At 50.1% G+C, this 14,703-nt stretch overlaps 1 protein-coding gene across 6 annotated transcripts; it reads right to left on the bottom strand.

The window, feature by feature from the left end:
* Positions 1–876: 876 nt before the first annotated feature.
* Positions 877–13,607, bottom strand: LOC108092497. 6 transcript variants are annotated; one of them, XM_017192108.1, is made up of 19 exons: positions 12,917–13,607; positions 12,767–12,813; positions 11,727–11,864; positions 11,488–11,669; positions 11,251–11,427; positions 10,225–10,302; positions 9,834–10,162; positions 9,219–9,537; positions 7,477–8,986; positions 7,171–7,421; positions 6,870–6,994; positions 4,923–6,352; positions 4,624–4,819; positions 3,958–4,092; positions 2,738–3,150; positions 2,477–2,682; positions 2,240–2,403; positions 2,020–2,161; positions 877–1,889 (listed from the first exon to the last, which is right to left on the bottom strand). In XM_017192108.1, the coding sequence occupies exons 1-19, from the start codon at positions 12,972–12,974 to the stop codon at positions 1,838–1,840; spliced, it is 5,952 nt and encodes a 1,983-aa protein (XP_017047597.1). In that variant the 5' UTR covers positions 12,975–13,607; the 3' UTR covers positions 877–1,837. The 6 variants fall into 6 exon arrangements, with proteins under 6 accessions (XP_017047597.1, XP_017047595.1, XP_017047596.1 ...); XM_017192106.1 differs by having other exon boundaries at positions 6,816–6,994; XM_017192107.1 differs by having other exon boundaries at positions 9,798–10,162.
* Between the last annotated feature and the right edge of the window lie 1,096 nt (positions 13,608–14,703).

Raw genomic sequence — 14,703 nt, forward strand, 5'->3', positions numbered from 1 at the left:
TGTTGCTCTTGGTGCACTCAGAAAATATAATCATATTGAAATCAATTGGAAAAAAATATTTAAATAATTCTAAAATAAATAACATAAACATCTAGAACAATTGTGTAAATATTTTGAGATCCATTGAATATGTTAACGTTGCTTGCTTTGAAAAATAGAAAGTTAGTTTGCAAGGCTTTTTGGGTGTTTCAGTGATTTTTCTGAGTGCGCGGCGTTTGGCGTCGTTTCTCCGCTTGCATATTTTGCATCGCTTTACGATTTTAAAATAAATTACTTGAAATTTGTGTAAAACATGTGGCCAACTCGGGGCTCAGCTGGTAGTTCGGAGCTAGAGGGCCAGCAGCAACAGGTTCATTGATCGCGTTCGAAATGCTTCGTTGGCCTCAGCAGGTAGCTGGGGACTTTGTTTCTGGGCCGGGCCTGAATCGAATCCGAATCCGATTCGGAATCGGATCGTTGGACCAAATTAATGGTGTTTAGATGCATTTCAATGCCCCCGAGCTGTCAGCAAGAAGACATACAGACACATTCGTCATTTGTTCTCGGTATATTCTTTATTTAATAATTAAAGCTCTTATTTAGTTTTCTTTTTCTTTTGTTTGGTTTTGTTTTTTGGTTTGTTTTTGCTGTCTCGTTTCCACTCGATGACTTACAACATAAAATGGCTGTCTCTTGTGTATATCATATAATCGTCATAATGCATACATTTATTATCTACTTTCTGCGCCGCGCCGAATTCGAAATCTCTATTTAAAATATATAAAATATATGTATATATATCGCTACCGTTTTAATAAACACAAAAGAAGCTTCAAAATTGCATCCTCACTCAATCTCGGTATTTAAACACTGACCCAAAAAAACAGGAAATCAGCATTTTAAAGATCATATCTTTATATGACAAAGTAACTACTGGATTCCGAATTAATCTCTATTACATTATTGTTTGATCTACTATGAACCTTGATGTGTGTGTGTGCGTGTGCGTGTGCTTGTGAGTATGTTCCCTAAAAATCAACCTATCAAAAAAGCTAACTAACTAACTAATAATCGATTCCAATAAGGACGAAAACCGTTGTTAATTATCCACATAATGTTGTAAATGTGTTTAATTTGTTGTATGGAAGCAGCTATGGAAAATGGAAAACTTATCGCGGCCTTTGATAATGACTTTTCGAACTATTACACTCTGATAATTCCGAATTTTGGTCTCGCTTGAGTTGATTTTGTTCTGGGTTACCCTTTCTGTAAATAGACATTTATCTAAAAAACGTTGCCTTGCCGTTGAGCCTTTGAATACCTAATCATATCAATTTGGATTTGGATTTAGCCTAGCCGGATTCTATATACATTAGACAATCAATTTGGTCTGCTGTACGGTGATCTCCTTCTCGCTCTCTTTTCGTGGCTAAATATATTCTATGTATATAAGTGACAAGACAACCTCACTAAACATAAGTTTGTATATATATATATATATGCGATTTGTTGTAAGCTATATAACAAGAATACACACCAAAAATGTTCAATCGTATTCCTCTACATGTGTATATATTTGTTTGTTTGTGTATGTACGCTTTGTTCAAAATAGTTTTAAACCCGATTTGAATGACCGACTAAATTCCTTGGACTAAGCATCGCCTATGCCTAAAACTAATTGGTTTGCTGGTTGCCTGGCTTAAGTTCTAAGTGGTTTTGTTTTTGTTTTTGGTAGTACCCGTACTAGTGTGTCGAACGAACCGCGCCTCGCCGCCTAATCCATCAAGTAGCTAAAGCTGCGGCGCTTGAGTCGGCTGCTCAGAGCCGATCTGGCTCTGGAGCGAGTCTTTAACCTTAGTTACCCGGACTTTATCCAGCGGTCAATGGAGTATTCCAGTGCGGATATCCAGCTGAAGTGGGAGAAAGTGAATGGGAAGTATTTTATGAGTTCATTAGGCTTTTATACTTCTACTTGATTATCTATTAGTTATTTGATTTGATTTATTATATTATTTATTATATTTTAGTGGGGTGACTTACCGCTTCTTATCCATTTCGCTTTCGGTGCAGAAAAAGTAGTGACGCAACTTGGTCTCTGGTGGTATTATCTCGAAAGAGTTCTTCTTGCCGGACGCATTGGCGGACATCGAGGCCACCTTGTAGCCGTGCAGACAGGCCATTCCTAGGTGAGAAATCGAAATTCAATTAGTTAGCGGCTGGGCAGGCAGTCAGTCACCTTTGCAGCCGGCAGTTGACTCACCGAACGCACTCTTGCTATTTGCATCTTGGTAAAAATAGAGGCAGGCGTCCTTTAGCACGCAGTAGCGCTTCGACCAGCCGCACCACCTTGAGCCCAATTTGAGGAGGTAGCCGAAGCAGTCGGGCCTCTGGATGCTCCCCGGGCTCTGGTACAGGCCCCGCGCGCTGTGAGGGAAGAGATGTGAGAGAATGGATCAGTGAGCGAATGAGCGATTCTCCGAGATCAGTGTCCCCCAACCTCTTGTCCAGCCACTGGTTGTCCTGCGAGGCGGCCTGCCGCAGCAGCTGGAGCCACCGGTTGGCCAGCTCGTCGGAGTCGGCGGCCACGAACATGGGGATTCCCTCGCCGGCGTCCACCTTGAAGGCGAAGGGCTTGCCCACGTCCACGGGGCACAGGTCCACCGTGTGCTTGGCCATAATCATGGCGCCCACGGGCTGCGAGTCCTGAAAATATTTATCTTAAAATGTGAACTTCATTTCCTTTCAAAGGTTCACGTACATCTTCCGTTTTGTAGTAGTAGAGACAGTTGTCGGGCCGCAGGGAGAACCAGCGGCGCACCCACTTCTTGGAGTTGGGAGCTCCCTTGGCCTGGCCACTCTGCCGCCACAGGTAGCCACTGAAGATGGGCTGGCTCGGCGGCTCCAGCTGCTCGTGCATCAGCACTCCGATCGTCCTGGCCACCTGCAGCTCCAGCTTCTCGCAGCCGTCGTGTGCGATCTTGACCACTTCCGTGTGGTGCTTGTCCAGCACCTGGACGCCGTTCACCGAGATGATGATGTCGCCCACCTCCAGGCCGGAGCTCTCCGCCGGAGTCTCCGGCTCGATGGCGGCCACCACCACGGGCTTGGAGCCGTGGATGCGGAAGCCGAACTCGCCCGAGTCGCTCTTCACCACCACTGTTTTGTCCACGCCTAAAAATTAAAGTAAATAAATATTTGGTAACAGAAATATTAGTTTGAAGCATTAGCAGCTGAATAGAAATGCTTTCAGCTGATAGAAACAACTTTCAGATACATTTTGCCCAGTGTATGCTCATGGGATTATTTATAGAGAGCGACTGAGACTTAAGTGATTTGTGTTATTTTATTTCCGGATGTCGTCCGGTTCGGTTTACCATGTGCCCCGTTGCTGAGTTTGGATATCACGAAACTCTCGCGGGCCCAGACCAGGAGCATCAGCTTCAGGACCTCCTCCAACTTGCGTCGAACTGATTCCGGCGTGGAATTGGAGGCTATTAGTTCTGCGTGAGTTATGCAAAAGAAATGAAATCCCCTTCGGCGCCGTTTGATTTACGATGTTTACCCACCAATCATTTGGCCGAGAACCGTGTAAATACCACAGAATATTCCTCAAGTCTCTAGCTTTTCGCACTTATTTCTTTACATTTGGTTTCAACCGAAGTTCCGAACGGGAAGCGTTGCCGATTTTTTATGGTCGGCACACAACAAAGCACGCACCTCAACTATTCTCGATAAAGAGCCAAAAACTATGGTTGTTTTTTCGGTCGGTCTGTCTGGCATACTACGCCTATATCTATGTGTGCCAAGTGCCGGTCATGAAAAGTCGGAGCGCCGTGCCATTCATTATCTCTAAGTTCTCTCGGGCTTCTCTACTGCTACTCTGAGTTCTCAGCGAAAAGGCGCGCACGTTGTGCCATAATTAGAATATTGTTTGGGTGTTCGAACAGGGTGCTCCAAGTGGGGGACCGGGACACTTACGGAAGCTGTTGTGCTTCTGCCGGTGGTACATCTCCAGGGTGCAGCGTCGCTGGACGAGCCGGTGCAGGATCACCTGGTACTTCGCGTGGAAGCCCTTCTCCGACTCCGTGGAGGCGCGGCGCTCCCTCGAGCGATCTTAAAAGGAAGCATAAGATAACTCTTAGTATTTATTTATTTACGAATTATTTATTTAAAGTATTCCGCGCAAGACTATCACACACGTGTCCTCGCAAACTTCTAGGGTCGCAAACTTTCTGACCAACTTTTTGCAGGGTTCTTTCAGTAGAAGACAATCGTTTATTTTCTCTTCATAATAATAAAACTCAGTGGGAATTCGGTTGGGCGTGCATGGGTAAATTTTAGTCTGGTTACCGCATATAGCTGAAATTGAGGCTATTTATTAGGATACTAATGAGAATAATAAGTGCTAATAAGCACATGAACTTACGATTCTTAAGGCCTAATACAATATCAAGCAACCCTAACAAAATAATAAATACTTCTATCTTCATTGCTAAATGGCTGCCTAGTAAAGTTTATTTCTAGTTCTGCTTTAGCTTGCATTTAGTGTGTCGAATATAGTTTGCTGTGGAACAGATTGACTTCACCTTTCCGTCTCTTCTTTTTTTTTAAATAAGTTTTCCTTTTGAGATGGACTTAACTCACCGAAACACTGGTGGTCCAGCTGGGTCCACAAGTCGTTGTCCGTGAGACGAGTGTATCGGCCTGCGTCGTAGTGGCCCTTGTAGATGATGTGCTGGCTCTGTTCCGTGTTGATGTCGGGCAGGACACAAGGACTAGATCCGGCAGGACGCAGCACAGGTGTATTTGGCAGACTGGGAACTCTACCACGCTCCTCGCTCTGTGAAGTAAAGAAACCCATTTTATTATAATCGCAATTGCATTAGATATCTCCTTGAACTGAAGTAGGTTCCCTGTAAGAGGTTTATATCATTAGCACCCACCTTCGCCCTGATGTTCTCCTGCCTCGTCTTGTAGTGCCTGCCCCGCTCGCCGTGGTAGCGCTCCTCGGAGCGGAACCGCTTGTCCATCTTCTTGTAGAGCCGCTGCGTGGTCTTGGTGGTCACCGGGGAGTCGGCGAAGTCCGACGGCGGCTTCACGATGTCCTGCTCGATGAAGGGAATCGACTCCACGGAGTCGCCGGCCAGCTCGCTGATGGTGTTGCTCTGCTGCTTGCCCTCCATCTCCTTGCCGCAGTGGTGGCAGTGGCTCTGCTCCCCGCTGGCCGCGTTCCCGTCCGCCTCGCTGTAGAACACCGAGTCCGATCCCGGCGACACCGAGCGCAGCGACTCGATGGACTTGGCCTTCAGCTGGAAGGTGTCCGACGTCGACTTCGACTGGGTGCTGCTCACCGTGGGCAACTTGGGCGAGAGCAGCGCCGTGGGCGTGGCACAGCTGTGGGGCTTCTTCGCGGTCAGCGGGACAACGGCGGCCTCCAGTTGGCTGGTGGCCACCGAATCCGAGGCGGTCACCTTCGCGGGTGCCGCCGGTGCGGCTGTAACGGAGGTTGTGGTGGTGCAGGTGCCTGCGGGGGCGCCACTCAACATGCTGCCGTCCAGCAGCAGCTCCGTGTCACCGCTGCCGCTGCTCAGGCCGAAGATGGTGGGCGTGGCTCGACTCCTGCGCACCGCCGCCGCCGCCAGGACGTCCTCCCGCGAACTCTTCCGCAGCTGGCGCCGGATCTTGGGGCGGAAGCGCTTCATCTTGCTGGGACTGCTGCCGTTGTCCAGGATTCCGCCTCCTCCTCCTTGCTGCTGCTGCTCCGGGGAGGTGACCTTGCTGGAGCCCGGGGGCTTCTTGATGGGGCTGGTGAGGGCCCGCATGTTCTCCTTCTCGATGTCCAGCTTCATGCTCGTCTTGCGCCGCTTCCGCTCGTCCTCGTGCCGCAGGCGGCGCGCCTTGCTCCGCTCCCGGCCCTGCTCCTCGTCGTCCTCCTCGTGGGGACTCTCGTAGTAGCCGGAGGAGGAGTAGCGCACCTCGCTGCGCTCGTCCTCCGAGACGGAGTCGGGCTTGGGCTTCCCCTTTGTCTTCGGAGGAGCACTCTCGGCGGGGCAGACCTTCATCTGGGAGGAGCTCCCAGAACTGGCCACCGTCTGCGGCTGGCTCTCCTTGGCGGGCGAGGGGATGGCGGCGCCGGAGACGGGACAGCTGCCCGAGGAGGTGGTGCTGCTGATGGAGTGCGAGGGCGACTTGCGGGTCAGCTCGGCCACCGATCCCATCGGGGACTTCAGCTGCGACTTCGCCAGCGAGGACTGCTTCTCCTTCTCCTTGTCGTCGTACTGCAGCAGCTCCTCCCGCATGGAGTACAGCGAGCTGGCGCTCTCGAAGGAGCTGCCTCCATGGGTCTTCTCCAGCTGCGAGCTCTGGGTGGAAACTGTTGGATAGAAAAGTGGGTTAACCCTTAATTAGCTCGTGTTTCAATAGGAACTCCTTAAGTACAGCTAAAGCATTGCGGGCAAGGCATTTGATCAGGCATCAACAACATAAACTAGGCAGGAGAGATACAGAGATACAGAGAGAGAGACAGACAAAGTTGAGGTGTTTGGTTTGGATGATTCTACGGTCTATAAGCTGGATGACACTATGGGAGTAAGCGTGGAGGCGGTGAGAGCATTCGGAGGTTGTGGGGCAACAATGGTGGTGGAGTGGTGGCCACAACGACCCAGTTCGATGGCGGTTTCTGTTACGATTTCGATTTCTGTTCTGCAAGTCGCATTTATGGGTTATGCGAGTGGTGCGAGTTCTACACACAGACGGGAACACAGGAACACACAGCACGAGTACGAGAACGATTACGGATACGATTACGGGTGGGGTTACGCAATCGGGGCCCAAACCTGGCACTTGGGTGGTCGACGAGGAACTGGTCGTGGTCGGCGGAGTCTTAATACCTGGGGTCCGCTTCGAGGTGTCCGTGCAGGTGGCATACTCATCTGTGTTCGTGCTGCACTCCGAGATGTCCGCGCTCCTCGCGAAGTCCGTGGCGCCCATCGGCAGGAACGAGGCGTCCGAGTGTCTGGGGAAGAGTATTCATTTATAAGGAAGAGTATTCATTTATAAGATAGAAATATCTACTCTATTCTATTCTGCTATATTTTTTATAATACAACAAGAAAGGAATAGCCTGTTCCCATAGCATACTTTTAGGCAAAACAATTATACATCTCCCCAACTTAGTGGGTAAAAAGTAACCTTTGCTTGGTGGCTCCGGCTCCTCCCATGAACATCAGTGTCCGGGCATCCGGCACCGATCCCCTGGCCACCATGCTCCTCTTGGGCAGTGGAGAACTGAAGGAGGGATCCAATATCTGGTTGGCAGAGGGGGTCACAGCGATGGCCGGCGGAGGCATCAGAGGTTGCGGCTGAGAGGAAGATGGCCTCGATGTGGTTGGCGTGGGGGTCTTCACGATCTTCGGCAGTGTTTGTAGGCCATAGGTGGGGCTCTATAGAAGCGGGTTATTAATCAGGGAACTCCATCCAGTATCGCGGATTACCCACCTGCTCCTCGAAGTCCAAAGCGTCGGTGTCCACGGAGCTGCGCTGCTGGTGCTGCAGCAGCAGGTTCTTGCGCTTCGAGGAGGGGGTGAGCAGCAGGTTGGAGCTGTAGGAGCCGTCGGAGATGTCCCGCTGCTCGGCAGTGAGCACGGTCACCTGCGACTCGTTCCAGATGCCGTCGGAGTGGTCGCGGGTGTTGTCGTTGGCCAGCGAGTCTGAGGAGGGATAAGTTGAGGCGTTGGCCAGCAGCTCGTCGCGGCAGGGACTCGCCGGAGTGGAGGGCAGGCGGAGGCCGGGAGCGGGGGCTCCCGCGGCCTTGGCCTCGTAGTCGTCGTCCAGGCTCACGGATCGCTTGCGGAACTGGGAGCGCTTGTCCTGGAGGTCCTGCAGATCCTGGATCTCCTCCAGATCCGGCTGCGGATCCACGCGACAGCCGCAGGGGGTGATGTTCTCGTAGAGCGGCTCCTCGTCCTCCTGGTGGTCCGTCTCCAGCTTGTGATCTTCCTCGTCCGCCTCCTCCTCGTCGCCCTCCTCCTCCTCCTCCGGCTCGGAGGCCTCGTCCTCGTCCTCCTCCTCGTCGCTGGGCTCAAGCTCAACTTTTCTGGCCTCAACCTCGACTGGCTGCGGATGTGGATGTGGCTTCAGCTTGGGAAGAGTCAGAGCTGCCGCCTGCGCCATCCGCTGCTGCTGCATCTTCCGCATGGCGATCTCCGCCTTGTGCTGCTTCCGGTGCTTCAGCTGCAGCTTGGGACTCGGCTTGGGTGAGATGTGCGGCTTGAAGTCGATGAATATCTCCTGCTCATCCCGCTCCCGATCTCGTTCCCGATCCCGGGGAGGTTCGTCCGGGAAGCAGCTGACCTTGTCCCGCCGGCGGAAGGAGCTCCTCGGACCGAAGCCGTCGATGAGCTTCTCGGTCTGGCCGTAGACCGGCATGGACTGCCGCCGGAGGTCGTCGCGCCGGAAGGGGGAGTCCATCATCTGGGGCAGCATGGACATGCGCCTGCTCTGGCCGGCCTGCTCCACGCAGACCTCCGAGCTGTAGCTCTCCGTCTCGTGGGGCGGGTCCTCCTCCTCGTCGTAGAACTCCTCCGGCTCCTCGTCGTCGTTCTTGCAGTATTCGCTCGGCGGCGGCAGCAGGTGCGCCTGGCTGAAGTCCAGCAGCTCCGGGTCCTCCGCGGAGTGCCGGCACGAGTCCTGCCGCCTGGGCAGGCTGTTCGAGTAGAAGTCCGAGTGCGAGGGACAGGTGCGCCGGGGCAGGCTGTTGCTCTCGTAGTCGAAGCTCTCGTTTAGAGCCACCGCGGCGGCGTTCACGTTCACGTACTCCACGCCCTGCTCCGCGGGCGAGGGCCGCGTCCTGCCCAGGTGCTCCATGCCCAGTCCGTAGCTGTGCGCGTCCAGCAGCGGCGGAGGCGGCTTGTAGTACATGATGTTGTTCTGCGCGTCCGAGAGCGTCTGCAGAGGAGTCACGTCCTGCGACTGCGTGCGGTAGATCATCTCGTGGGGGTAAATGGAGCTGGCAAAGGGGATATAACTTTATTATTAATTTCAGAAACATAAGCTTTAAAAAGGAAAATATTGAATTAAGAAGTAATGAGGGTTAGTAGCTATATAGTATATTAAAATAATTTTCTTAGAAAGCGGAGTCGAAATTGATTAGAAGAGATTTCAATACTTCTTATGAAAATAATAATTAAATAATATTAATAATTATTATTAATTATATAAATAAATAATATCAAAGTTACCCCTGTTGATAGTGATGTGGTGGCACCTCCTTGCCATTGGGAATCTCGGAGAGGCTCTTCGTGAGCTTCTTGCCGTTCTGCAGGCCATTCGTTTGGGCCCCCTGGGAAACCACCTTAATGCGATGTGGTGGCCGAGGACTCAAAGCCAAGACCTGGGTGTTGTAGCCAATCTGACCCTGACGCCGAGCAGCTGCATCCGTCTGGGTGGCCTGCGTCTTCATCGCGTTCCGGAACTTCTTCTCCACGATCAGGACCTCGGGACTGGGCAGTGGGAGGGCCAACGGCAGTGGTTGGGGAATAATCAAGCCAACCATGTTGTCTGGAAAAGGGAGTGGCAACAAAATAATTACTACTATTAAAATATATTCCTGGGAAAATGATAAACTAAGTATAAACTAATAGACAGTAAAGTTCCTGAAGCTCATGGAGTAAAAGTATGGCACAGAAATATTAACCTATTTTAAACCACTTAAAGAGGGACTTAAAAGAAAGGTTTATCTGAAAGAAGATCTTGTTGGCTCTTAACTAGTTTAATCCGACTTAGAACCCCCAAACTGGCAAATGCTCCCCTCGTCGTACCTTTGCCTCCTGGCAACCGGGTGGCTGGATGCTCACCTGGAATCGGCTGGTGCAGGTGGATCGGGGCGTGGTGGTGCTGGCAGGGCTGCAGCTGCACCGGCCAGCTCTTCGGCAGCGTGGAGCTCTGCTGCGGCTGCATCGACTGCAGCTGCTGCTGATGTTGCTGCTGCTGCTGCTGCGCCTGCAGCGTGGTTGGTGGCTGCAGCGTCTCGTAGAGGGAGCCGGTGGCGATGATGGGCTTCTTGCCCCCAATTAGCCGCTCCTGGCTGCGGGCGGTCTTCAGTCGCCCCGAGGAGCGGAACCCAGCGTTCACATTGTCGAAGCTGGTGAGAGTGTGCGACCGGGCGAAGCTCACGTGCTTGGTTCTGCGGGGGAAAGTGATGATAGGTGACTGCTGGAGGGGATTGTCCTCGGGCCTCGGACTCACCTCACGTTTCCGGCCTGCTGCTGGTGGTGCTGGTGGTGCGTGGTCGGCATCGTGGCGTAAGTGGGGCAGTGATACGAGCTGTGGAGTAAGCACATCGGCGATTGTTAAACGGATTCCCACAACAGCATTTCAGTGAACACACAGGCATTTATTTACGATTAGTTTAAATCTTTTAGTTTAACTTGCTTCGATTTTGACTTGGTCACGTGCAGACACATAACAATTAATAAACATTTTGATTAGCGCACTGTTTTTAATATACGAGTAGAGTTCTGCTCTTCAGCTTCGAGCATAGATATCTTATTTAAGTAGTTTGTTATATTTTAGATCACTTTACATACCAAACATTTAGATTAGCGATTTGATTGGTGTGTGATGTTGGTGGTGTAGGATTTGGTGGAGCGCGAAGCTCGACATAATAATTCCGTAGCAAAACATCCTGGTAAAAGGATTCAAGTGGTGCTGTACAACAAGTTGCCCTTTACACATTTTGATCATTTCATTTCGTTTAGTATTTGGTTTTTGGTGGGGTTTGATTTGGCATATCAATTTAGTTTAATTTGGTTTGGTTTGGTTGATTTTTACATTCGTTTTGGTTTTATTTTTGGTTTTGGTTTTGAGGAGAGAAGGGCAGGTGGATGAATAACGAAAGAGGACACGAAAAAGTATTTTTATACAGAGCTTCTAGAAGGGGTGTTTGTCAGTCAGTGGTTTCGAGTGGTTGAGAAGAGCTTGGAGGCAAAGCGGCATTATGCAATGGATCGGATGATTCGGAAAGTAACGCAAGCACTGGCAGGCGATGCACGTATATATACAAGGCAATATATATACATATATCGGGGGAGTCGGGGGATAGCGAGCGACAGTTACAGCGAGAGTGACAGAGAGTTAGTGACTACGGAAAGTGCGACAGTAAAGCATAATCTAAGCGACAGTTGGCATAGCATTTACGGTTTTTAATTTGGATTCTTGGTTATCTGTTTCTGTATTGGTTTTCGATCGATCGACGCCTGAGGCGATTCATACCTGTGGTCCGACTGGTAGTCGCAGTTGTTGTTCGTCGTCACCGGCTGCTGGCCAATCCAGGTGTAGCGGCCACCCAGATCCGACTCACTCGACTTCCCGGTGCTCAGAATCGAAGCCGGCTGGCGGCGAAAATAGGAACTTTCCAACTCGTGAGTGTCTGTGTAGTTGTTCTGGTAGCTAAACGATATTAGAACCATTATTTGTGAGCCAAAGAGAATAGTAGGGGTTTCCACCCACCGTGGATACTTCTCGAATGGAGCGTAGGCAGCCAGGTTCTCGTCGGAGGGCACTCGGCGACCCACACAGCCGCCCAGAAAGCTGCCCGACTGCGTTTGTCCCCTTCGCGAGAGGCAGCCAAAGAAGCGTTCCCGCCTAGGACGCTGCTCTATGCTGTGCAGCTGGCGATCTGTGAGGCAGTACTTTTGGCAGATACTCGTTAATTTCAGGTTTGAATTTAATGGCTTTACTTGTTTCACCTGTTCCCTGATGTCTCCGCGCGAGTAGACAGAAGTTCGGGGGTGCAGCTCGGTGGAGAGCGTGTGGCGAAGTCTTCGGCGACCAGTGTGTTCGTCCTCGGAGTCGTAGCTGCGGTCCATGTGACTGGAGTAAGTTGCCTGAGAATTGTACATTATGAGATAAATCAATCCACTTCCTCCTCTTCATTCAGATAATTAGATATTTTCTTAAAAATTAATCATACGCCCCGTGGTCAAAATTTTGCTTTTAGCTAGATTAATGATTTAACAACATTGGTTGTTGGGTGTTTTTTGTGTATAATTTGATAGCTTAGCAAGCGTATGCATCAACAGGGCGTATGCGTAACCATGTGACTGGAGTAAGTTGCCTGAGGGAACATTATTAAGAAAATCAATCCACTTTCTCCACCTTATTCAGGTAATTAGATATTAAAAAAAAAAAAATATTCATGCGCCCCGTGCTCAACCGTCTTAAAAAATTAATCATACGCCCCGTGGTTAACTCCTTACTTTTATCTAGATTATTGCTATGCTGTTGGATGTTCTCAAAATTTTAAAAGGGTTTTTAAGGAAATTTGTTTGTATAATTTTAAAGCTTAGCAAGCGTATGCATCAACAGGGCGTATGCGTAACGAGATCACGCATACGCCCTGTTGTATTTAAACTGTCTTACATTAGTAATATAGGTATTAAAGTTATATTAAAATTACAAGATTTTTTTCTCTAAGTTCCCATTAAAGTTTGTATTATTGTTTGATAATTTAGTACCCCCTTCTGTGTTGTTCTAGTCCCTTAATTACTTCCCAGTTCCAGCTGTCCCATCTCAAGCTGCCTAGTTTCCCCTGCTGTAGGCCTGCTGAGTTGTCCTTTGTGGCCCCCCCAATTGTACTTGAATAAAGGTGACAATCATTCGCCGTGACATCTCCCCGCCCCAGAAGTTGTCGGCCTGACAGAAATTAATTTCACTCGCCGCACACTTGCGGTGTTTTATGCTTTGCATTTTGACGAGCTGGCGAGCTCCTCGCTCCTTGAGTACGAACCTTGGTGGAGACCTCGATGTTGCCCAGTGACACAGCATGGTGTAGACCTGCGAACGAAATGGTCGCTGCTTCACTTGCCAGTCAAATAATACATGGGGCACATAAAAGATGCGATTATGCGCCTTTGAGCCGGGGACTCCAAGGACTCACCAGTTCCAGTCGCTGATGTTGATGGTGCTGTGTTTGTGCCACGCAAGGCAATATCCATTTTCAAACGGCAACAATAGAAATAAAATGGAAAAGAAAAGAAAAGCGAAACAGGGGCAAGCACACACACACACACACAGACGCACACACACACACTGTACTGTATGGTATATATGTGCTGGGAAGTCGTGATGCTCTTCGTGTGTCTTTTTCCGTGTCAATTGTCTGGGACAGGCTTTGAAATGCTCAGCTTCAGCTTCAGCTGCTCCATGGCCGCAGCTCCGATGCAGATGATTAAAAAACTTAATTACTACGAGTGCGGCCCGCTTTTCGTTGTCATTTGAGTCGCTTTTCCCGACGCCTCCGACTGCGTTTGTATACTAATCTGCCTGGACTTATGCAAGGCAGCCAGCAATCGATATTCGCGCTGGCCAAAAAACGGTGGAAAAGGCCGTAGGAAAACGCAGAGTCAACGCTTCTGTCCGAATTTCCCCGCTGGCCGCTTCCTCCGCCCTTAGCTTGTGTCTTTTTCCGCGGAGTTTCGCTGAAATCCTGTTAATTATCGCCAAATTCCGCTTAGTTGGCTGTTTTTCGCAGGGTTTTCCTTCTTTTTTCGGCTGGGGTGTGTGTGTGGCCCGAGCAGCCTGACGGTTTTCACGGGCTTTCCGGTCTCCAAAACAGGCTCCTCACTCGACGGCGCTGATGCTGGAACTGAAGCTCAGCCAGCGCTCGCATTTTCCGACGCACCGAGAGAGCGCCGCTTTTCATGCTTTTCACGTGTGTCTAAGAGAGTTTCGCTGGAAGCGAGGCAAACATAAAACAGATGTTCGGCATCTGGTGCGTTGTGGGCCGGGAGGGGGTGGTTTTCGAGTCGCTTTTCCGGGAGACTGGGATTCTGCGACTGCAAAAGCGCAACAATGAAGCGCCTGGAAGCAGGCAGCGCGGCAGAGCGTGCGTTTGCGCACAACAGCTCATCTCAAAGGCAGCAGGCAGCAGGCAGCAGTTAGCAGGCAGAAGGCAGCTGGCTGAAAGGCAGCAGGACGTGTGTCAACAAGGCAGACAGTCGGCCAGGACATGCCGCTGTGCCTCATGCCGCATACAGGAGACAGGAGAGCTGCAGAGGGGCCGAAAAAAGCTGAAGGAGCAGGAACAGCAGCAACAGCAGCATCGTCACGTAGCCAACGGCTAAATTTCACTTACAACGCGTTCGAGGCGTCCACAGAAGTTGACTTCACACGGCTTCCATGTCTGGCTTTAAGGCAAAAACATGTCTAACAAAATGTACACAGCAACAAATAGGGAGCAACTGAAGAAGGTCTGAAACACAAGTAGTATTTTCTCACTTGGAATTACCATTTTTTGAATTCCCATTTTAGGTTCTTATCTTTAGGGACAAAACTTTGCGAAATATGTAGGTTTCCTTGTAGATTTTGGCTACTCAAGCGAAAAGTGAAGCATATTATTCCCTTTTTCGGTGCTTCCCCATCTTATCACCCTCCGGAAAGCTTTAATCGAAGCAACGAAGCTTTTATGCCCTTGCGGAAGAATTTAATTGGTTTTTGTGTGTGGGAGGGAAGCGCAGTACGCAGTGCGCCGGCATTAAGAGTAGTTAGGTTAATTTGCTTGAGATATCTGCCACAAAATGAAAGAACAAAGCCAAACAAAGCTGCCACTGCAGCATTTCGACTAAATTACTCAGAAATTTCCTATGGCATACTCACGGGGTGGGAACCAGTGGGGTGGGCAGAGGTCATAACAAAATTACAACAGCCATGGCAAACCACGAAGTT

Source organism: Drosophila ficusphila, unplaced genomic scaffold, assembly GCF_018152265.1.
Source record: "Drosophila ficusphila isolate 14025-0441.05 unplaced genomic scaffold, ASM1815226v1 contig_412, whole genome shotgun sequence".
In the NCBI taxonomy this organism is placed as follows: Eukaryota; Metazoa; Arthropoda; class Insecta; order Diptera; family Drosophilidae; genus Drosophila; species Drosophila ficusphila.